The sequence below is a fragment of the Mesoplodon bidens genome (genome assembly GCF_964165515.1).
Source record: "Mesoplodon bidens genome assembly, chromosome: 2".
NCBI classification, from domain to species: domain Eukaryota; kingdom Metazoa; phylum Chordata; class Mammalia; order Artiodactyla; family Ziphiidae; genus Mesoplodon; species Mesoplodon bidens.
In genome coordinates, this window is record NC_138177.1 from 127374559 (window position 1) to 127399441 (window position 24883).

The 24883-nt window shown below is 36.1% G+C and overlaps 1 protein-coding gene across 2 annotated transcripts; it reads left to right on the forward strand.

Annotated features, from left to right (window-relative positions):
* Positions 1–17: 17 nt before the first annotated feature.
* DEPDC1 (DEP domain containing 1) lies at positions 18–24883 on the forward strand. 2 transcript variants are annotated; one of them, XM_081224729.1, is made up of 12 exons: positions 18–218; positions 1997–2262; positions 5521–5677; positions 6117–6235; positions 6655–6785; positions 8065–8112; positions 10577–10717; positions 12037–12888; positions 13333–13505; positions 15601–15777; positions 23379–23564; positions 24253–24883. In XM_081224729.1, the coding sequence occupies exons 1-12, from the start codon at positions 51–53 to the stop codon at positions 24391–24393; spliced, it is 2559 nt and encodes an 852-aa protein (XP_081080855.1). In that variant the 5' UTR covers positions 18–50; the 3' UTR covers positions 24394–24883. The 2 variants fall into 2 exon arrangements, with proteins under 2 accessions (XP_081080855.1, XP_081080856.1); XM_081224730.1 differs by lacking the exon at positions 12037–12888 and having other exon boundaries at positions 19–218; positions 24253–24876.

Consider the following 24883-nt stretch of genomic DNA (forward strand, 5'->3'; position numbering starts at 1 on the left):
TGACCCAACGGCGCAGCCAATCAGCGCAGCCCTCTGAGGTATTCAAATCGATGGCGGGGCCGACGGTTGTGTGGGACTGCGCTGCCGCCGGCGTCTCGGGGGCTGAGTGTCGCCTTCCACCGCCATGCCGGGCACCGGGCGCTGACAGACCTTCGGGCCTGGTGGGCGGAATGGAGAATCAGGGTGTGCCTCCCGGGCCTTATCGGGCCACCAGGCTGGTAAGACCGCGCATGAACGAGACTGACCAGCCGGGATGATGGCCGCTTTTACGTGAGAACGTTTGTAGCTTTCCCTCGGGCGGAGGGATAGTTCCTAGAACCTCTTGCGTGGCTGAAGAGGAGAATGAGGGGAGTTCACGGGAATCGCGGCCCCTTGCAGGACACACCTGTCCCCTCCTTTGCTCCGGGCTCCCCGGGTGGGCGCATCGGACTCAGCTTCTGAAGCGACCCCTGTTCTTGGTGCTGTCCGCGTCCCCTGGAATGTCTTGGAATATTCTGAGTTTAGCCGCTCCCCACGCCTGATTTTCTACCCGCATAAGGATTCGAGAAGAGTTTTGAGTTCCAGTGCTTTGTAGGGTCAGACTGGGGACAAGCCCGATTGTTTGTGACAGCTTCGTTTTGCCGGTCCTGTAGAATTTAATGCAGGATGTACCGACTGAATGCCACTCAGTAACAGCTATTTCATAACTAAGAATATTTTAAGTACCCATCAGGAACCACTGTTGGTAGTCACTGGATTTGTACTTGCATAGAGTGTCTTGTGTATTTGCATCATCAATCCAAGAGGATACTGTGCCACTGGTTATGTGACATTAGGAGAGTCACTTCTGTGAGCTTCAGTATCCACCTTGGTAAACTAGAGCTAATGATACATGCCCAGGCTAAGAGATGTCCCAGAGTAGACATACTGTATTGTGAAAGTGTGCTGTGATCTGTAGAATAACAAACAACTTATTCTCTGGATAAATTGCAGCTCAATATAAGTTTCTTGAATAATATATGAAATGTGGAAGTGTGGAAAGAAAAGAATACAGTTACTGTGTTTTCAGCCCTTAAATTCTGCGTTGTGATGTTGGGACCACATAGACTAGATAAGTGGTAGCATAGCGAGTAGTAGCATAGTTGGGGTTACAAATCAGATTTCTTAACCTCTAATGTAAGATTTTTTAATTAAAAAGTTATATGTTTATTCTATACCACTCCTCTTAGACCTGCCACGAACCCAAAAGTTAGGGTAATTTGAAAACAGCTTTGGAAAGTGTGAGTATCTTTTGAAAATGTAGATATATCACAGCGTCATTAAAAAACAGTAGACTTAAAACTTAATTTACCGCATCTGTTCTATGTAAATTATTAGGATCTTCACTAGTAAATATACTAAAGGTATATTAATACTTTAATACTAAAGGTATTTTACCAGTAAAACTATTGCCTGCCAAGAGTTTTGTTTTGCCTGCATAGTTAGTTGTGAGTGCAGGTTCTAGAGTCAATCCAATGCCTGGGTTTTAGCTGTGTGACCTTGGTCAAATTATTAAATATCTCTGTGCTTCATATTCCTTATCTGAAAATGGGGTAGTAATAGTACCTATTCATAGAATTGTGAGAATTAAAGTGAAATAATGAGTGTAATGCATAGTGTCTGACACAAATGCTACTATCATATTATTAATATTAGTTGAGGTTAAAGAAACAGGAAGAAACAGGAATAAATGCTTTCTCTGTTGAGGACTAAAGGCAGGTTCACTGTAGTTCTCCATTATTCCTAGGTTTCCTAAATAAGCCAACCAGCTAGTGAAGTGCTTTTAGTCAAAAACTATTACATAAAAATATTATTACAACACTAGAATTAATAAAAAGAAATCAGTATGAGATGTAAAATTCTCTTTAGCACAAATAAGACAAGTGATTTCTTCATGAATTTTAATGATTTAATAAGATGTGAATGAGAGAATTTTCTTTGTCTAATTAAAAAAAATTTTTTTTCTTTCCATTTGCAGTGGAATGAAGTTACCACATCTTTTCGAGCAGGAATGCCTCTAAGGAAACACAGGCAACACTTTAAAAAATATGGCAATTGTTTTACAGCAGGAGAAGCAATAGACTGGCTTTATGACCTATTAAGAAATAATAGCAATTTTGGTCCTGAAGTTACAAGGCAACAGACTATCCAGCTACTGAGAAAATTTCTTAAGAACCATGTCATTGAAGATATCAAAGGCAAATGGGGATCAGAAAATCTTGATGACAACAGTCAGCTATTCAGGTACTAAACAAAGAAATAACTGCAAAACTGAATTACTTAACAATGAAGTTTCACTCCACTTCTAATACTTTTACTAAAACAGCAGGCTTTTCAGGGGAAGTAATATTTTCTGTAGAAAACTTACTGCTCTTAGTCCAATTAAAACCATTTAAAACTTAAAGTTAGTTAAAGGTTATTGCTGCACAATTCAAACTTATAATAAAATAAGGAGTTGGGAGGAAAGAATGAGATAGTGTCACTTTTACATATTCTGAAATCTCTGTAACATGTCAAGGACAGAACATTATCAACCTTTAGTTTCATAGATTTAAGAATTACAAGACAAGTTCTCACAGGTCCTTACCTTCAAATGATATGTAATCTATATAATCTAAGAACACATGTGATGAAATAAATAATAGCAAACTTTATATAATAACTAACAAAAGAAATATACTACAGGTTGAAGAGATTATTAAGAATTTATCATGTACCAGAAGCCCTACTTTATGAGTTACATGTTTTCTTTATTTAATCCCTAGAATAGCTCAGCAAGGAAGGTATTAACTCCTTCTTACAGGTGAAGAGCCTGAGACCATGCTTCAACAAATTTTATTCCCTTGGTCTGAAATATGTTCATGTACACATTCATCAGACTAGTAAACACGTTTCTTCTCATGTCAGCTGTATTGTAGCCTTTGTGGGGCCTTTCTGACTCCCTTGGGCCAGCATAATTGATTTTTCTCTCTTGTACCCGGAGTTCTTGATTATATATCCCTTAAATTAGGTCTTTGGATTCTAATACCCACGGGGTTTTTTTGTTTGTTTGTTTGTTTTTGCGGTGCGCGGGCCTCTCACTGTTGTGGCCTCTCCCGTTGCGGAGCACAGGCTCCGGATGCGCAGGCTCAGCGACCATGGCTCACGGGCCCAGCCGCTCCACGGCATGTGGGATCTTCCCAGACCAGGGCACGAACCCGTGTCCCCTGCATCGGCAGGTGGACTCTCAACCACTGCGCCACCAGGGAAGCCTCCCATGTTTTTTTACTCTACAAAATTAGTATTTTTCAAATGAAATGTAGAAATTGATTTTTGCCTATGTGTCAAAGATGACTTATGTCATACAAGTAAACTGCAATAACAAGCATATGAATATCTTGTATAACACCCTACAAATCTTTCCTCTCTCCACTACTCGTCAGTCACCTTTTGAGTTCCTTTGCTGCTGCTCATCCTTTAGCTTTTACTGTCCTCAAGGTCCTAGGCTTGTCTACCCTTCACCTCTCTCTCTGGGCAATCTCATACCATGTCTCCACTTACTTTTCTTATGACTTTCAAACCTCCAACCCAAATACCTCTCCTGAGCTTTAGGCCCACTTTTGCCTATTAAACAGGCACTTCAAGTATAGTATATGGAAAATCACTAACATCTCTTAACCTAAATTCTGACCTCTTATATCCATATCTGAATGAATGGCACAGTCTTCACTGTAGTTGCCCTCATTCTTTCCCTTCTCTCCTTTAAATATGATGTAGTTATCAAACCATGTCTATCATGCTGCCTCAGTATTCTCTGATCTGTCTACTTCTCTTAATGAATGTTCTTTTCATGAGACTACTATTCTCTCTTACCTGGAATTCTGCATAACTCTTCAACTAGTCTGTCTACCTCTAGTGCTTTTATAGTGGTAACAAAACTATGACGTAGTTAAAAATAAAGTATAACAAAAATGTGTAAGAACTTACTGGAGAAAATTATCAAATTGTACTTAAAGTAATAAGTGGAGAAGGATATTCTGTTCATGAATGAGAAGACTTAGTGTCATAAATAAGTCACTTCTTCCCAAACTGATGTATAGATTCAGTGCCTCTTCATTCAAAACCCCTACATAATTTTTTGTAGGATTTAACAAGCAGATTTTAGAGTTCATTTGATAATGTAAAGTCCAAGTCAATTTTGAGGAACAGTGAGGGGAAAATTGCCTTACCTGATTATCTGGGCTTAATTAAATTTAAATTAAGACCATTAAGTGCTGAGAATATAAACCCTTACATATAAAGAAACTTGGTGTGAGTTATACATGAATTAAATACCTAAATATGAAAATAAAACTCTTCTGAAAGAATATAAGAAACAATATTTAGGACAGAGTAATAAGAAAAAAACTTCCGAGGTGACTAAAAACTTATGCATAAACTTGATGTATGTTAAAAGATACCATAGAGATATTGTTTATGTATATTTATTTAAAGTATGAAAACATGAACAAGAAGGAAATACACTAACTATAGGTTAATGATTTCCCTTAGGAAGAGAGAAATAGAATTAGCAAAGAATTTCTTTCATTTATAAAAAAGATAATGGGGCTTCCCCGGTGGTTCAGTGGTTAAGAATCCACCTGCCAGTGCAGGGGACACAGGTTCGAGCCCTGGTCCAGGAAGATCCCACATGCCGCAGAGCAACTAAGCCCATGTGCCACAACTACTGAGCTTGCGCTCTAGAGCTGGTGAGCCACAACTACTGAGCCCACACGCCGCAACTACTAAAGCCCACGTGCCTAGAACCCGTGCTCTACAACAAGAGAAGCCACTGCAATGAGAAGGCTGGGCACCCCAACGAAGAGTAGCCCCCGCTCGCCACAACTAGAGAAAGCCCACGCGCAGCAACAAAGACCCAATGTAGCCATTAATTAATTAATTAATTAATTAATTTTTAAAAATAATAATTTTTTAAAAAATTTAATTTAAAAAATTTAAAAAAGATAATGAAGTCTTGGTAAAATGTTAATAGTTGCATTGGTTGATGGTTACCTATGTGGATGTTGTTTTATATTATTTTCTGTACTTTTTTGTATCTTTGAAATATTTTATATTGAATTGAAGGGAGGAAAAGCATTATAATCAAAAGGAGCAAGAGTTCTGGAAATTTTACAATTACAAAGGGTAGAAAATATATACAAATTAGATAACTAATGAGAGAAATTTAGAAAATGTAACATTCTAGAACCATTTATAATGTAAGTGATACCTCTCCAAAAGAATTGATCCTAATAATAACCCTGATATATATAGGAATAAAGTTAAAATACATACAGTTTACTAAAGAAAGCAGGAAACTATTAAAACTTTTTAAAAGGTTAAATGGGAAAATTAATTTATATAGAAGATTCATTCCTTGGTAATGTAAATAAATCCAGTTTTTTTAGTTATTTTTAAGATAAATGGCACTAAAAGTTTGTTTATGATCTCACATTATTTAATTGCATATTATTCTTAAACCAGATTTCCTGCAAATTCTCCACTTAAAACTCTTCCACGAAGGCATCCAGAATTGAGAAAAAACAGAATAGAGAACTTTTCCAAAGATAAAGATAGTATTTTTAAATTACGAAACTTATCTCGGAGAACTTCTAAAAAGCATGGATTACATTTCTCTCAGGTAAAACATCCTTTTTACTAGTTACTAGTTTAAATATAATTACTGCGTGCTTAATAATAGAATCATTAAAAGTGAATGATTAATATTTGAAGCCAATACTTGTAATCTCTTAACTATATTATATTTTAAAAATGTATGTGTAAATTTGTTTGGATAATAAAAACGATAATAAAAATGGTATTGAGACATACTTGAGACATACTTGAAATAGTATTTGTATAATTTAAGCATGTTTTGTTTTAAATTAATTTGAGGGTAGTGGAGGCAGCTGCAAAACCAAAAGCTCTATTACCATATATTGCATTATTTCTTCAGGTGACACCTTACAGCTCCACAATGGGCTGATGCTAATAGAATTACTAAATATTAGAAGTGGTGTCAGTTCATTATCTCCAAAATGTGAGCATACCATATTAAACCAAAGTAATTCTTTTTTCAGGAAAATGCAGAGAAAATTAACTGTGAAATAATCAATGAAGATCAAGAGAACTCCGTTGATAATAGAGAAATAAGCCAGAAAGATGTTGAAGAAGCTTGGAGATATGTTATTCTGATCTAGTAAGCTATAACTAAGCTATAACCAAGTTCCTGAGGTGTTTAGAATGTTAATTTGATATTTTCATCAAGATATGCAGTTGAGGAAGAACAGATTAATTTGCAAAGCTTAGAATTTAACCTGTATATGTGTTTCTTAATAAATATTCTTGCGATAGTTCTGGTACAATAGAAGTAGAATGTTTTCAGTAGAATTTGCTTTTTCTTTGACTCAAAGTTGTAGCTCTAGTTTGGGGTCTATATTGGAATCCTGCAAGGTTATTAAGATACTTTAAAGTAGATACTAATATAAGTCTTAGAGGTTGATTTAAGAGAAATATTCCAAAAACTTTGTTTGTTTTCCATTCAAACTCTTTCATATTTGTATTCTATTCCACTTATTTTATGGAGGAAAAAAAGTTTGTATTCTTTCTCCTATTTAGCCTGCAAACAATTTTAGGTGTGTCATCCCTAGAAGAAGTCATAAATCCCAAACAAGTAATTCCTCAATGTATAATGTACAACATGACCAATACAAGTAAGCATGGAGTAGTTATACTGCAAGACAAATCAGGTTGGTATCAATAAAAGAAGTTGGAATCATTTTAAACATGCTAACAAAGGTTGCAGCTATTGTGGGGATAAAGAGAGACCAAAATGTAGAAAGTAGAATACTTCAGTTGAGAGAACGTCAGGGAGACTACTGTTTTATCAGAGGCGCTTTAGTAATCATAGTGGACTAATTTTTAAATGAATATTATTCACACTTATTTTAGCTCTTAAGGTGGATTCCTGAATGATTTTTTTTAATGACAGGGTTAAGCATCCAAAAGATATGCAAACATAATTAAAACTATTGATTAATCACATTTTATTGAGGACCTATAATGTGCCAGGCACTGTGCTGAAGATTAGTGATGAACAAGAGAGAAATGGTCCATGCCTTCCTGGAGCTTACATGAGAAGTTATATACAAATTTAAAGGGGTCAAGACATACATGCAAAACAAAAGTCACACTCTATAAAATAAGTCAAAACTCTCAAGAACAGTATTCTAAAGAACACTGGCTTTGTGTTATATATATGTTTATATAATGTATTGATTTCAGATATAAGATAGGAAAATCGGGGAAATAATTTAAGCCAGATGTATTGGAAAGCTTATAGGAAATGTATTAATAAATTTACTGAAAATGTTGGCTCATTTTTTTATAATCAGTTGCTGTCTGTAGAATTAATTGACATGCATTACTTTGAGTTTCTTTTTGTGGGCAAGAACTTTGAGGGTTTAATTGTAGGAGCAAAAAAGTAAATGTTAAAACTTAAGAACTATGTTGTGTATGCTTGTAGCTTTGGACCAGTTGTATCTTTTATTACCTAAAATAACTTGATTATATGCTCTCCATCTAAGCTTTCTATTCTTTATAACTATTAACTTTTCAAGTCAAATATATGTGTGGTTTTTGTGTTTGTGTCAAAAAAATGCTACACTTATGTGTCATGTTTCATATAGTGGCAATTGAAAGATTTTAAGCAAGCCTCACTGTGAAAGTACCTTAATATTCAAATATAGCTTGTTTCAATCATAAGTCTCACTCAAATCAGTAATATTCAAATAGCATAGCTAACTTTTTAAACTTGTATTGTAAAATACTGTCTTGGCCCTATGTCTTATTAAATATGTAATCATTTTTACTCCTGCTGGTACACATACGTGTGTATATATATATATATATATATATATATATATATATACAAACATGTATGTATAATTATATAATATAATAAGTGTGAAGTTTTAAATATACTATCATCATAATTGTATGATTGAACACTATTAATTTTTTGTGTAGATGACCTTCCTCACTGGGTATTATCTGCCATGAAGTGCCTAGCAAATTGTAAGTTAAACAAACTGTGTGTGTGTGTGTATTATATTGATAATATTTAATAAGAACCAAGGAATTATTTTTAAAATTTATAAAGTCCTGATAAAATTAAATTATATTATTTCTGTTGATGTTTAAATGAAGATCTAGTAGAACTGATTACACTTCTTTGCATGTGGAATTTGTTATAGAGCCCTTAACTTTTTCTACGCAGATAGTGATTCTATAATCCAAGCCTGTCATTTATGACTTAGTTCTCATAAATCATCAACTCATAGGCTAGAGGATCTCAGAGGATTTTTAGGTATAATCTACATCAATTGCCTTAGTGAGTCCAGAGAGTTCAAATAGCAACTTCTAAGTAAAGCAGCTTGTAAGTTGAAAGTTTCAATCAGAAATGAAGTCTTATAAAACCCACTTCAGTCCCCTTGCCATTGTACACGGCTTCAACATTTGGTGTTTCATGACATGCTTCTACTCCATAGGGTATATTAATGGGACTCTTATGTTTATGAAAAAAAAATGGTCTGTCACTAATCAGATCATTTTTTAGCATTTCATTCTTCAAGCTTTTTCCACAGTGAGTTTTATAATTTAAGACCCTAGTTCAAGTATAAAACCCTAATTGCTCTCGAAAATCAGTTTTTAAAATGTGCAGAGGTGTATGCTTCTAAATCATCAAAAGTTAAATTATATTTTAATAATTTTGTTACAAAAGTATTTTTCTAGTTTTTATAAAATTAGTATTTTAGTAATGTTCAGGATAAGTATATATTCCCTTGTTGTCCACTGGGTGTCAATATGACAAAATAACAGGATAAATAGCAATAAGTAAATAATATTAGTTATAGAAAAAATTTGTCAAATCAAGGTAAAGATCTTGATCAGAAGCTAAAGATTTTTGAGATTCTCTTTCTACCTTCTCGCTACGTAACTGTCCTTCTCTCTCATACCTTGACTCATGATTAGCAACTCAGATAGCATACTTCCAGGGATTTCTCTGATGCCCCATCTTTAGGGATTTGTTTCTTTTTCTTCTCAGTCCACGTTATACATAAATGATACCAAGATATAGCTTACTAAATTCCAGTTTAACAACAATATGTCTAGCCAGAAGCAATATTAAAACTTTTACTTAACTTGTTTGTTATTTAATCCCCCACCGTAATCTTGTGACATACAGGAATCAAAGATCAGTATACTGTTCATAATTTTTTTTCTAGAAGAGAAAACTAAGGCTTAGAAGGTCTTTATTTCTGATACATAAGGAGCTATGTATTCAAACCTAGATTCTCTAACTGTAAATTCTGTGTTTTAAATTCCAGTAAAGTATTTTCTATCTTAGAAAACTTTTAATGATTATCAAATTTTTTATTCTACATATTAAGAATATTTTTATATCCTCCTCAGAAAAATTGTCTATTTGTTCCACATAAAATCCTTATTAGCCTTTAAGCTATTAAGTGTGTGTATGTGTGTTAACTTGAAAGATAACATAGTATCTCTCAAATCTGAGTGCATATCACAGTCAGTAGAGAAACTCAGCAAATATTCAGATTCAGTCAATTCAGTATGTCAGGATTTTTTTTTTTTTTTTAAATCACATCTCAGAAGATTCTTATAGCAAGATGCCCAGCTCAGTGTTAGGAAACTACTTAATTAGTGAACCAGAAGCAAACATTTCTAGATCAGTAATTCCTAGCTCCATAGGAATTCTGATAGATTCTGGACTGTTTAGAGGAGATTATATATACTTTTAATAGGTACACTGGATGATTCTGATTAAGTAGTCCATGGACCACACTTTAAATGCTATTAAACCTCAAGATCCTGTGACTTGCTCTCACTTTATACTGCTCTAAGTTCTAATTTTAGCTTTGCCACCAAACCTCTTTTACCTTGAGCAAGTTGCTCTGAGCTTCAGTTTCCTCACCTGTAACATAAGATCAGAATTTATTTCTGAGGAAGATACTAATGAGTAGACATGATTATTTCAATAATGTTAACCTAATGGAACAGCGATGTAAAGATATTATTTAAACTCATTCAGGGTATGCTTCACGTCAGGCAAAATTTAATCACAAAAATGTAAATTTACAAAACACAATTTGAAAGAATTATTTGCAAATCCAAATAATCTTTGCTTTATAAAATGAATTGTGATAAAATCCCATTAAAATAAACTGTCCTGATGCTTTTAAAATATATTTCAAATTTTGCTTTATATACAATTTTTCAGTCATATAAATATTAAAATTAAACAAAATGCTAATAGTTGCAGTGATTTCTAATGAAAAGATGGTGAGAAGGAATGAGATATGCACAACCCTTTAAATTTTTAAATTGTGACAATTTGTTAAACATAACTCCTTCATGAAATAAGTATATGTTTTATGCTTTTTATAAGTATCTTTAAAAATTATATTTAAAATGAAATATATTTCACCTTTTTTTTAAATTTTTTGCCTCTACTTAGGGCCAAGAAGTAATGATATGAATAATCCAACTTATGTTGGATTTGAACGAGATGTATTCAGAACAATTGCAGATTATTTTCTAGATCTCCCTGAACCTCTACTTACCTTTGAATATTATGAATTATTTGTGAACATTTTGGGTATGTATAGATTTTTATTTATTATTTAAATTTATTTTATTAGTTTCCAAGTCCCCCATAATTTAAAAGATCTAAAAGTATAGGTAAATAAGAAGGTGGCAGGCTATAAATTATTTTAAAGTTCAGGAATACTCTGGTTGTTGCTATGTTGTTTTCCAGTAATTCAAGTATACCATTCCAACACCAATTCTCTACACCAATACATGTCTTACAATTCAGTTCATTTCTGACACTTACTACCCAGAGTTAACCCAGACCCCCAAAAGTTGAGGACAAAGCCTTTCAGCTCTGATACTAACTACCCAGTGCTAGCTCAGACCCCAGAGATCAAGGGCTCAGTTCCACAACGCTGCCCTCACTTCATGCACCAGCTGCAAATGAGGTCCTCAGGTTTACTGACATTTCTGCCTGGCTAACTACCAAGTTAGGGGTTCCCACAACCCCCTGAAGTTTAATAATTCACTGTAACCGCTCACAGAACTCTGGAAAGTGCTTTACTTAATGATTACCAGTTTATTATAAAGGGTACAAGTCAGGAACAGCCAAATGGAAGAGATATATAGGGCAAGGAATGGGGGTAAGTGTTGTGCAGAGCTTCTGTGTTCTCTCCAGGAATGTCATCCCCCCAAGCGTGTCCATGTATTCACCAACTGGTAAGCTCCCATAACTGTTGTTTCAGAGTTTTAATTGAGGTTTCATTACATAGGCATGGTTGATTGAATTATTGCTCATTGTTGACTAAGTCTGACCTCCACCAACCACCACTACCCCACCACCCCCTCCAGGGAGGTCTGAGGTAAGGCTAAAAGTTCCAACCTTCCAAGAAGGGCTAAGCCTAAGTCACCTCATTAGCATAAACTGAGGCTAGCTCTAATAGGCTCATTGTGAATAACAAAAGACTCCTGTCACTCTGGAAATTACATGGGTTTTAGGAGTTCTATACCAGGTACCAGAAACAAAAACTATATATATGTTTTATTAAACTACAGTTGTCTTATAATTAAGAATTTTCTAATACTTGTAGACTGAAAGTAGATATTTTTTCACGTATTTGACTGAATCCATTTAATTAGATTGTTGAAATAAATTTTAAAGTTATTTTCATCACAAGTTGGAAAACCTCGAGTCTTGCACTTTGTAACTGAATGTTGCATGTGTCCTATTTAAGTGGCTTCTGAATTAAGCAACTGCTATTTGTACTATACTAACAATATGTACTGTAGTGATGCTTTGTTTTTTTTAACGTTACTCTTGTTTTTGTTTTATTTTTGTCCACTGTCATACAGTTGCATCTTAATTTTTGTTTCATTTCCTGGTAGTTGTTTGTGGCTACGTCACAGTTTCAGATAGACCCAGTGGGATACATAAAATCCAAGATGATCCACAGTCTTCAAAAATCCTTCACTTACACAGTCTGAATTCCTTCAAATCAACTGAGTGTCTTCTTCTCAGTCTGCTTCATAAAGACAAAAACAAAGAAGAATCAGATACTACTGAGAGACTGCAGATAAGTGATCAAGGATTTCACGAAAACTATGCTAAGAAAATGCAGCTAGTTAATTTAAAAAACAGAAGAGCCAGTGTTAATGACATAATGGGAGGAAGTTGTCATAATTTAATAGGCTTAAGTAGTAGGCATGTTCTATCCTCTAGCATCAAACCAAGGTGTTATTCATTAGAAGGAATTGTAGATTTACCAGGGAGTTCAAGTAAAGAGGTCTCCAGTGTCTTCCATCAATCTGTTCTGAACATAAAAGGACAAAATAATAAACAATTTTTAGAGTCTGAGACCAAACAGGAATCCCTAATGCATCTTCACTCAGAGGAAAGTATTCAAAAGCCACTCTGTGTTGGTTTTAAAAGAACCTCTACTTTGACCGTTCAAGACCAAGAGGAGTTATGTAATGGAAAGTGCAAGTCAAAACAGCTTTGTAGATCTCAGAGTTTACTTTTAAGAAGTAGTACAAGAAGGAATAGTTATATTAATATGCCAGTGGCTGAAATTATCATGAAACCAAATCTTGGACAAGGCAGCACAAATGTGCAAACAGCTATGGAAGGTGAACTCGGAGAGTCTAGTACCACAGTCAATAAAAGACTCTGCAAAAGTACAATAGAACTTTCAGAAAACTCTTTACCTCCAGCTTCCTCTGTGTTGACTGGCACACAAAGTAAGGTTGATGCTTTCAATGCATGTAATGTTAACTTTTAGTGTTTACTAACCCTGTTTCACTTACCTGGCTTTTCTTATCTGAAATTGCTTTACTTTTTCCCTCCAGAAGGAAAGTTTCATATTGTAAAAGACTTGTCATGGCATAACCAAGATTTATTCTACTTACCTAAAGCATGCCTTTTCTTTCCCTTAAATTGCACTTATTCTGAGTCACTTTATTTGTAATAAGTGAAGGATTTTCAATCCTTCATAATCCAATGGGTTATGAAGAAAATAATGAGTATCTTAACCATGCTTTTGAAGAATGTGGAAATTTCTGGGAATAGTCAAGAAACGAAATATTAAAATATTATTTTGCCTTCTTTATATAACTATATGCTGGTAGTATGAAAGCAGCTAGTGTCATTGATGATTTTTTTCTGGGGGGTAATTTGCCTTCTAGGTTTGCTACAACCTCATTTAGAGAGAGTTGCCATCGATGCACTACAGTTGTGTTGTTTGTTACTTCCCCCACCAAATCGTAGACGGCTTCAACTTTTAATGCGCATGATTTCGCGAATGAGTCAAAATGTTGATATGCCCCAACTTCATGATGCAATGGGTACAAGATCACTGGTAAGTTGATTTCTTAAGGAAAGAATAAGTCCAGTTCATAAACTGCGCCCCCCGCCCCGAAAAAAGAAAGAAAGAAAGAAGACCAAACCATCTAAGCATACTACTCAAGTGATGTCATGGTCTTGAAATCCTAGATTCTTGAGTTTAAAAAAAGGCTCTTGAAAGTCTAACCTTTCCTAGCAGCAGAATACTGGTGCATTAATCCTTCGTGCCCAGTCTTTTATACTTTCACATCTTGATCTTTACCTAAGGACTTTGCCTATTCACTCACACTATATCACTTCATAGTGGTTAACTGTCAGACCATATTATATTGCCTTGTGCCAATTCTGTTTGGTGGGGAAGGAAGAGGAGATGTAGGCACTGTTGAAAGCCGAAGGGCACTATAACCTTGTGAAATGAAGAATTAATGGGAAATTCATGTGTAGTAAGTCAAAGTGTTTCAGATATTGTAGTAGTGGGAAAGTTGTATTTGATGTGTTATGTGAATCAGGATAGCTTGTCATTGTGGGCAGGAAGTTGGGAGAGGTACTGTGAAGCAGTCTTAGGCTCCATATGAAGATGAGGGAAAAGAGGCATTTATATGCAGATATTGACTGGAAATGAACTCTTGAAATAGTATCTCTAATATCTCTTTCCCTCCCTCTCTTTATCTCTCTCTTCCTCTCTCTATCTCTCTCTCTCTCTGTCTATAAAGAGCTGCCACTTCCTCAGAGCGCAGCTTCAATTTACAGAATGTTCTTGTAGCAAGGAATCTGTAGCTAAGCTCCGTTCTTCCACTTATTAAGGACAGTTTTTTAATAAAATGACATACCTAATGTAAAGAGGAAGAATTATTCTTAAGTAATTGTGGCATCATTAAAAAGCATAGGGAAGGGCTTCCCTGGTGGCGCAGTGGTTGAGAGTCCGCCTGCCGGTGCAGGGGACACGGGTTCGTGCCCTGGTTCGGGAAGATCCCACATGCTGTGGAGCGGCTGGGCCCGTGAGCCATGGCCGCTGAGCCTGGCGTCCGGAGCCTGTGCTCCACAAGGGGAGAGGCCACAACAGTGAGAGGCCCACATACAGCCAAAAAAAAAAAAAAAAAAAAAAGCATAGGGAAGTTTGTAGGAAAAGATATTTAGAGAGATATGAGTAGGAAGGAGGTAATTTTGATTTTACACTTTTTGAGATTGAGGTTATAGAACATCCAAGTGAAATTTATCCTACAGACAATGTTGGAAACATGAACCTGGTGAAGAAATATTAGGGCAGAAAGTATATTTTTTGGAAAAGTGGTAGTTGAGGCTATGGGAGTAAATGAGTTCAACAAAGCTGAGAAAAAAAAGAATAAAAGCTGAGGACTGAGCATTGGAAGAAGATAGGAAAACCTGCAGGCATGTAGGAATAAGACCAAAAATATTTCAATTCAATAAATATGCTTACCATCTATTATGTGCAAAATATTTAAAATACAATTCTGATATTCAAATTATTTTAGAATGAGGTGTGTGAGTGTTTATGTCTGCGTGTGTACATGTGTGTCTCTTATATTTGGTGGGTTATATGGACATGAATGAGAGTAAATTAGTTTTGAAACACAAAATTTACCCCAGGATTTGAAGATTGTCGTGATGGAATTGAAAAATACAATGTGTTAATTGTTTTTAAAGACTAATAGAATAGCATTAAAAACTGTTTTCCAGTTTCAAAAGATAAATGGTGCCAACCTTGTAACCACTTGTGTTTATACATTCTCCTAGTCTGTGCTTTTATGGGGTTAATTTAATAAGTCACTGTTCTCTAACAGTCTTTAAGCACCATATTTATATGGTATTAATGGAACCTATGGTGTTTAGTGATAAGAGACAAAACTGAAGAAAAAGCTAAGCCTTCTGTAATCATTTGGAATTTATATTAAGGAAATACTTAACAAGTACTATAAAAAATTTGGCATTTTATTCTTTCTAATGTAATAAGTTATTGTCCTCATTCTGTAAGCTGAAGTCTGCTTATCACTTTATCTCAATCCTTTAGCATAATACTACCTAGAAATAACTGGTATTCTAATTTCTATAAAACCTTAAGTTTTTAAATTCACATCTTTTAATGTTTCTAGATGATACATACTTTTTCTCGGTGTGTGTTACGCTGTGCTGAAGAAGTAGATCTTGATGAGCTTCTTGCTGCACGATTAGTTTCTTTCTTGATGGACCATCAACAGGAAATTCTCCAAGTACCCTCTTACCTACAGACTGCAGTGGAGAAACATCTTGACTACTTAAGAAAGGGCCATGTATGTATTCTAAGTCTTAAAATTCTCTGCATTAGTCAGTTGCAAGTGGCAAACTCATCTCAAACTAGCCTAATCAGAAAGGGAGACTTTATCAGCTCACATAAATAACCTCCAAAAGTCAGGAATGTAGACAGAATATGGAGATTCAAATAGCAATAGGATTGTTTCCATCCCTTCATCACTTATTTCCATTTCTGTCCCATATTTGAAAAACGGCTCCTTCACATGATTGGATATGGCTGATTAAAGCTCTTGAGTCATAGACTTATATTTGCAATCCAAAGGGAAAAAAAAACCATTCCTCACCTCCAATTTGAAAAGTTAATGGTATGGACTCAGAGTGGCTAAATCTAGATTAAATACACATTCTTTAGGTGGTTGAGGGTGAGTGGGTTGAAGAGAGGGCCCATTATCTGAGTGGCTCTACATAGATTAGAAAAGAATCTGTTCTTCACGAAAGGTAAGGATAGTTGGAGTAGAATGGGAAGGAACTTTTATAAGGAGAGAAGGAATCTAAGCAGCCAAAAACAACAGATGTCTGCTATATTCAGTCCGTGGCTGCCCAACAAATATATTCATGTTTCTTCCTATACATACTATTCTAATATTGCCATGACTTACTGTAATTATAACTATCCCCTACAATTCTTTCTCTTGTCTACAGATTTTTTTTTTCCTAGAGCAGGTCCTAATTGGTCATCAATTTTATACACATCAGTGTATACATATCAATCCCAATCGCCCAATTCATCACACCACCACTCCCACTCCCCCACCACTTTCCCCCCATTGTGTCCATACATTTGTCCTCTACATCTGTGTCTCAATTTCTGCCCTGAAAACTGGTTCATCTGTACCATTTTTCTAGGTTCCACATACATGCGCTAACATACGATATTTGTTTTTCTCTTTCTGACTTACTTCGCTCTGTATGACACTCTCTAGATCCATCCACATCTCTACAAATGGCCCAGTTCCTTTCCTTTTTATGGCTGACTAATGTTCCATTTTATGTATGTACCACATCTTCTTTATCCATTCATCTGTTGATGGGCATTTACTTTGCTTCCATGACCTGGTTATTGTAAATATTGCTGCAGTGAACATTGGGGTGCATGTCTCTTTTTGAATTATGGTTTTCTCTGGGTATATGCCCAGTAGTGGGATTGCTGGATCATATGGTAATTCAATTTTTAATTTTTTAAGGAACCTCCATACTGTTCTCCATAGTGGCTGTATCAATTTACATTCCCACCAACAGTGCAAGAGCGTTCCCTTTTCTCCACACCTTCTCCAGCACTTGTTCTTTGTAGATTTTCTGATGATGCCCATTATAAATGTTGTGAGGTGATACCTCACTGTAGTTTTGATTTGCATTTCTCTAATAATTAGTGATGTTGAACAGCTTTTCATGTGCTTTTTGGCCATCTGTATCTCTTCTTTGGAGAAATGTCTATTTAGGTCTTCTACCCATTTTTGGACTGGGTTGTTTGTTTTTTTAATATTGAGCTGCATGAGCTCTTTATATACTTTGGAGATTAATCCTTTGTCCGTTGATTCGTTTGCAAATATTTTCACCCATTCTGAGGGTTGTCTTTTCGTCCTATTTATGGTTTCCTTTGCTGTGCAAAAGCTTTGAAGTTTCATTAGGTCCCATTTGTTTATTTTTGTTTTTATTTTCATTACTCTAGGAGGTGGATCAAAAAAGACCTTGCTGTGATTTATGTCAAAGAGTGTTCTTCCTATGTTTTCCTCTAAGAGTTTTATAGTGTCCAGTCTTACATTTAGGTCTCTAATTCATTTTGACTTTATTTTTGTGTATGGAATTAGGGAGTATTCTCATTGCATTCTTTTACATGTAGCTGTCCAGTTTTCCCAGCACCCCTTATTGAAGAGACTGTCTTTTCTCCATTGCATGTCCTTGCCTCCTTTGTCATAGATTAGTTGACCATATGTGCATGAGTTTATCTCTGGGCTTTCTACCTTGTTCCACTGATCTATGTTTCTGTTTTTGTGCCAGTACCATATTGTCTTGATTACTGTAGCTTTGCAGTATAGACTGAAGTCAGGGAGTCTGATTCGTCCAGCTCTGTTTTTTTCCCTCAAGACTGCTTTGGCTATTCATGGTCTTTTGTGTCTCCAAACAAATATTAAGATTTTTTGTTCTAGTTCTGTAAAAATTACCATTGGTAATTTGATAGGGATTGCATTGAATCTGTAGATTGCTTTGGGTGATATAGTCATTTTCACAATATTGATTCTTCCAATCCAATAACATGATATATCTCTCCATCTGTTGGTATCATCTTTAATTTCTTTCATCAGTATCTTATAGTTTTCTGCATACAGGTCTTTTGTCTCCCTGGGTAGGTTTATTCCTAGGTATTTTATTCTTTTTGTTGCAGTCGTAAATGGAAGTGTTTCCTTAATTTCTCTTTCAGGTTTTTCATCATTACTGTATAGTAATGCAAGAGATTTCTGTGCGTTAATTTTGTATCCTGCAACTTTACCAAATCCATTGATTAGCTCTAGTAGTTTTCTGGTGGCATCCTTAGGATTTTCTATGTATAGTATCATGTCATCTGCAAACAGTGACAGTTTTACTTCTTCTTTTCCAATCTGTATTCCTTTTATTTCTTTTTCTTCTCTGATTGCCGTGGCTAGAACTTCCAAAACTATGTTGAATAATAGTGGCGATAGTGGACATCTTTGTCTTTTTCCTGATCTTAGAGGAAATGCTTTCATTTCATTTCATTGCGAATGATGTTTTCTGTGAGTTTGTCGTGTATGGGCTTTATTATGTTGAGGTAGGTTCCCCGTATGCCCACTTTCTGGAGAATTTTTATCATAAATACATGTTGAATTTTGTCAAAAGCTTTTTCTGCATCTATTGAGATGATCATATGGTTTTTATTCTTCAATTTGTTAATATGGTGTATCACATTGATTGATTTGTGTATATTGAAGAATCCTTGCATCCCTGGGATAAATCCCACTTGATCATGGTGTATGATCCTTTTAATGTGTTGTTGGATTCTGTTTGCTAGTATTTTGTTGAGGATTTTTGCAGCTATATTCATCAGTGATATTGGTCTGTAATTTTCTTTTTTTGTAGTATTTTTGTCTCATTTTGGTCTCCAGGTGATGGTGGCCTCATAGAATGAGTTTGAGAGTGTTCCTTCCTCCGAAATTTTTTGTAAGGGTTTGAGAAGGATGAATGTTAGCTCTTCTCTAAATGTTTGATAGAATTCACCTGTGAAGCCATTTGGTCCTAGACTTTTGTTTGTTGGAAGATTTTTTTTTTAATAAATTTATTTATTTATTTATTTATTTATGGCTGCTCTGGGTCTTAGTTGCTGCGTGCAGGCTTTCTCTAGTTGCGGTGAGCGGCAGCTACTCTTCGTTGCGGTGCGCGGCTTCTCATCGTGGTGGCTTCTCTGGTTGCAGAGCACGGGCTCTAGGCGCGCGGACTTCAGTAGCTGTGGCTCGCAGGGTCTAGAGCGCAGGCTCAGCCGTTGTAGCGCACAGGCTTAGTTGCTCCGCGGCATGTGGGATCTTCCCGGGCCAGGGCTCGAACCCGCGTCCCCTGCACTGGCAGGCGGACTCCTAACCACTGCGCCACCAGGGAAGCCCTGTTGGAAGATTTTTAATCACAGTTTCAATTTCATTACTTGTGATTGGTCTGTTCATATTTTCTATTTCTTCCTGTTTCAGTCTTGGAAGGTTATACCTTTCTGAGAATTTGTCCGTTTCTTCCAGGTTGTCCATTTTATTGGCATAGAGTTGCTTGTAGTAGTCTCCTAGGATGCTTTTTACTTCTGCGGTGTCCATTGTAACTTCTCCTTTTTCATTTCTAATTTTATTGATTTGAGTCCTCTCTTTTTCTTGATGAGTCTGGCTAATGGTTTAGCAATTTTGTTTATCTTCTCAAAGAACCAGCTTTTAGTTTTATTGATCCTTGCTATTGTTTTCTTTGTTTCTATTTCAATTATTTCTGCTCTGATATTTATGATTTCTTTCCTTCTGGTAACTTTGGCTTTTGTTTGTTCTTCTTTCCCTAGTTGCTTCAGGTGTAAGGTTAGATTGTTTATTTGAGATTTTTCTTGTTTCTTGAGGTAGGCTTGTATAGCTATAAAATTCCCTCTCAGAACTACTTTTGCTGCATCCCATACATTTTGGATCGTCATGTTTTCATTGTCATTTGTCTCTAGGTATTTTTTGATTTCCTCTTTGATTTCTTCAGTGATCTCTCGGTTATTTAGTAATGTAGTGTTTAGCCTCCATGTGTTTGTGTTTTTTACATTTTTTTCCCTATAATTCATTTGTAATCTCATAGCGTTGTGGTCAGAAAAGATGCTTAATATGATTTCAGTTTTCTTAAATTTACTGTGGCCTGATTTGTGACCCAAGATGTGATCTATCCTAGAGAATGTTCCGTGTGCACTTGAGAAGAAAGTGTAATCTGCTGTTTCTGGATGGAATGTCCTATAAATATCAATTAAATCTATCTGGTCTATTGTGTCATTTAAATTTGTGTTTCCTTATTTGTTGTCTTTTTTTTTTTTTTTTTTGTGGTACGCGGACCTCTCACTGTTGTGGCCTCTCCCATTGTGGGAGCACAGGCTCCAGACGCGCAGTCTCAGCGGCCATCGCTAACAGGCCCAGCCACTCTGCGGCATGTGGGATCTTCCCGGACCAGGGCACGAACCCATGTCCCCTGCATCGGCAGGCGGACTCTCAACCACTGCGCCACCAGGGAAGCCCTGTTTTCATTTTGGATGATCTGTCCATTGGTGTAAATGGGTTGTTTAAGTCCCCCACTATTATTGTGTTACTGTCGATTTCCTGTTTTATAGCTGTTAGCAGTTGCATTATGTATTAAGGTGCTCCTCTGTTGGGTGCATATATATTTATAATTGTTATATCTTCTTCTTGGATTGATCCGTTGATCATTATATAATGTCCTTCCTTGTCTCTTGTAACATTCTTTATTTTAAAGTTTATTTTATCTGATATGAGTATTGCTACTCCAGGTTTCCTTTGATTTCCATTGGCATGGAATATCTTTTTCCATCCCCTCACTTTCAGTCTGAATGTGTCCCTAGGTCTGAAGTGGGTCTCTTGTATACAGCATATAGATGGGTCTTGTTTTTGTATCCGTTCAGCAAGCCTGTATCTTTTGGTTGGAGCATTTAATCCATTCACGTTTAAGGTAATTATTGATATGTATGTTCCTATGCCCATTTTCTTAATTGTCTTGGGTTTGTTTTTGTAGGTTCTTTTCTTCTCTTGTGTTTCCTACTTAGAGAAATTCCTTTACCATTTGTTGTACAGCTGGTTTGGTGGTGCTGAATTCTCTTAGCTTTTGCTTGTCTGTAAAGCTTTTGATTTCTCCATCAAATCTGAATGAGATCATTGCCACGTAGAGTAATCTTGGTTGTAGGTTCTTCCCTTTCATCACTTTAAGTATATCATGCCACTCCCTTCTGGCTTGTAGAGTTTCTGCTGAGAAATCAGCTGTTAACCTTATGGGAGTTCCCTTGTATGTTTATTTGTCAGTTTTCCCTTGCTGCTTTCAGTAATTTTTCTTTGTCTTTAATTTTTGCCAGTTTGATTACTATGTGTCTCTGCATGTTTCTCCTTGGGTTTATCCTGTATGGGACTCTCTGTGCTTCCTGGACTTGGGTGGCTATTTCCTTTCACATGTTAGGGAAGTTTTTGACTATGATCTCTTCAAGTATTTTCTCCGGTCCTTTCTCTCTCTCTTCTCCTTCTGGGGCCCCTATAATGTGAATGTTGTTGCGTTTAATGTTGTCCCAGAGGTCTCTTAGGCTGTCTTCATTATCTTTTCATTCTTTTTTCTTTATTCTGTTCCTCAGCAGTGAATTCCACCATTTTTTCTTCCGGGTCACTTATCCATTCTTCTTTCTCAGTTATTCTGCTATTGATTCCTTCTAGGGTAGTTTTCATTTCAGTTACTGTGTTGTTCATCTCTCTTTGTTTCTTCTTTAATTCTTCTAGGTCTTTTTTAAACATTTCTTGCATCTTCTCCATTTTTTCCTCCATTCTTTTTCTGAGGTCCTGGATCATCTTCACTACCATTATTCTGAATTATTTTCTGGAAGTTTGCCTAACTCCACCTCATTTAGTTGTTTTTCTTCAGTTTATCTTGTTCCTTCATCTGGTACATAGCCCTCTGCCTTTTCATCTTGTCTGTCTTTCTGTGAATGTGGTTTTTGTTCCACAGGCTGCAAGACTGTAGTTCTTCTTGCTTCTGCTGTCTACCCTCTGGTGGATGAGGCTATCTAAGAGGCTTGTGCAAGCTTCCTAATGGGGGGGACTGGTGGTGGGTGGAGCTGACTGTTGCTCTGGTGGGCAGGGCTCAGTAAAACTTTAATCCGCTTGACTGCTGATGGGTGGGGCTGGGTTCCCTCCCTGTTGGTTGTTTGGCCTGAGGAGACCCAACACTGGAGCCTCCCTGGGCTCTTTGGTGGGGCTAATGGCGGACTCTGGGAGGGCTCACACCAAGGAGTACTTCCCAGAACTTCTGCTGCCAGTGTTCTTGTCCCCAGGGTGAGGCACAGCCACCACCCGCCTCTGCAGGAGACCCTACAACACTAGCAGTTAGGTCTGGTTCAGTCTCCCCTGGATTCACTGCTCCTTCCCCTGGGTCCCAATGTGCACACTACTTTGTGTGTGCCATCCAAGAGTGGAGTCTCTGTTTCCCCCAGTCCTGTCAACGTTCTGCAATCAAATCCCACTAGCCTTCAGAGTCTGATTCTCTAGGAATTCCTCCTCCCATTGCCAGACCCCCAGGTTGGGAACCTGACGTGGGGCTCAGAACCTTCACTCCAGTGCGTAGACTTCTGTGGTATAAGTGTTCTCCAGTCTGTGAGTCACCCACCCAGCAGTTATGGGATTTGTTTTTACTGTGATTGCACCACTCCTACCTTCTCATTGTAGCTTCTCCTTTTTCTTTGGATATGAGGTATCTTTTTTGGTGAGTTCCAGTGTCTTCCTTCGATGATTGTCCAGCAGCTGGTTGTGATTCTGGTGTTCTTTCAAGAGGGAGTGAGAGCACGTCCTTCTACTCCGCCATCTTGGTTCCTAATCACCTTGTCTACAGATGTTATGGGCCCTGCCCATGCTCTTACATCTCAAAAATAGTAGATGAACACTTTATTACCATTTCAAAACGTTAATGTTTTAGGATGAATTAAAATATCACTTCGTTAGTGTTTTGTAGTTAAAAGAATAAAATCCATGGTTATTGGTTCTAATGATGTTAGCTACCTTTATTTAATACTTGTGTGCTAAGCATTTTATATACATTACCTCATGTACATTCACATTTTACAGATGAGGAGACAGACCAAGACCAGTTTAAATAACTTGCTGATGGTTATAAAGCTTGTAGGTTGTAGGGCTGGGATTGAGACCCTACTGACTTATTGCTACTCTGCTGCATAATACAGTTTTCTTAAAGTGTTGAATGTTTTGTGGCAAAATAATAGGTATTAAAACCCATCAGAAGAACCCTTTACCACATAGGAACATGACCAGAATAGATTTGACTGTATGTATCATTTTGTTCATTACAGATTAAAAATCCTGGAGATGGAGTGATTGCTCCTTTGCCAACGTATTCATACTGTAAACAAATTAGTGCTCAGGAGTTTGATGAACAAAAAGTTTCTACCTCTCAAGCTGCAGTTGCAGAACTTTTAGAGAATATTATTAAAAATAAGAGTTTGCCTATAAAGGAGAAAAGGAAAAAACTAAAACAGGTAAGAGAATGAACAAGTTTCAATCGTAAATATTTTCTAATATGCTATTGCTGATTGTTATTTAATGACATTTAGAATCTAATTTCTCATTTTAATATTTTGAATTTTAAATATTATATATGTAGGCTATGTATAACTACCTGCCTGGTTTTACTCTGTCCTGAAATTTTCATAATAACCATAATAACAGATACTCTCCTTTACTTCCAGTGTTTTATATTTAAAACATGCATTACCCTGGGAAAATAATTATAAACTTAGGACTATAATATGTAACTTTTAGTGACTCATCATTTAGAATTTTTAGCTCTACATCAAAACCCTGTAGCCACATGATTCTGGCAAGTCCAATTCCTGGTCTGAGATACTCAAAGAAGTATGAAATATACTAACTAGATCCTTGTGACCTTCATAGACTTTACCAATGAGAAGGAAGAACATCTGGAATTTAGGAGAATTAACAGCAGAAGAGAATCCTAGATGTTAATGCTAACTGGAATCTAAGAAATATTACAGGGTACCTTTCATGTGTGAGAAAGTGGAGGGAGAAGCAAGGATAAAGTGAAAGGATGCTGATCTCTGTAATACATCTTTGAGAAAGGCACTGAATCCTTATAAAATGTTGACCAGTGGCTTCAGCTCAGATAATAATGTTAAATACCCTCTAATTCCTCACCTCATTTTTAAGTTTCAGAAGGAATATCCCTTGATATATCAGAAAAGATTTCCAACCTCTGAAAGTGAAGCAGCACTTTTTGGTGACAAACCTACAATCAAGCAACCAATGCTAATTTTAAGAAAACCAAAGTTTCGTAGTTTAAGATACTAATTGAATTGAAAATTATGTAATACTTGTGCAACTTTGGTAAGTGAAGCCATACCTAAGAATTCAGCTACTAAAAAGGAAGTCTATTTATCAATAAGGTTTTTCTAAATAAAACATTATGTAGGGAAGTGCCAAAATAGTTTTTATCAATGTGAAACTGCTGAGAAACTAGTGAATCTCAATGGAGAGCAAGTGACAATAGGTAATACCAAATATTTTAATCAGAAATAATCTTTTGTTTTTTATACAACTATCTGGAAAAGCTATCATGATGTGTGCTAATGTTTCATTTACTTGAATTTTGAAAAATGACATTTGCTCTTCAAGGTTAAGCTGTAATTTAAAAAAAAACAAAAAACAACAACTTATCTGCATGTGCTTATGGATGTTAGCTTAAAGAACTAGTTGTTTAGGATTACTTTTGTTTCTAAGTGTAAGAATGTGAAGAATATTTGAAAATTCAGTGAATTAATTTTCAACTGCTAAATATTGC

Coding starts and splice junctions, on each gene's coding strand:
- DEPDC1 (XM_081224729.1), top strand. CDS start 51: ATGGCGGGGCCGACGGTTGTGTGGGACTGCGCTGCCGCCGGCGTCTCG. Junction 8,113..10,576: donor CATGAAGTGCCTAGCAAATT/GTAAGTTAAACA, acceptor GCCTCTACTTAG/GGCCAAGAAGTAATGATATG. Junction 15,778..23,378: donor ACTACTTAAGAAAGGGCCAT/GTATGTATTCTA, acceptor TGTTCATTACAG/ATTAAAAATCCTGGAGATGG.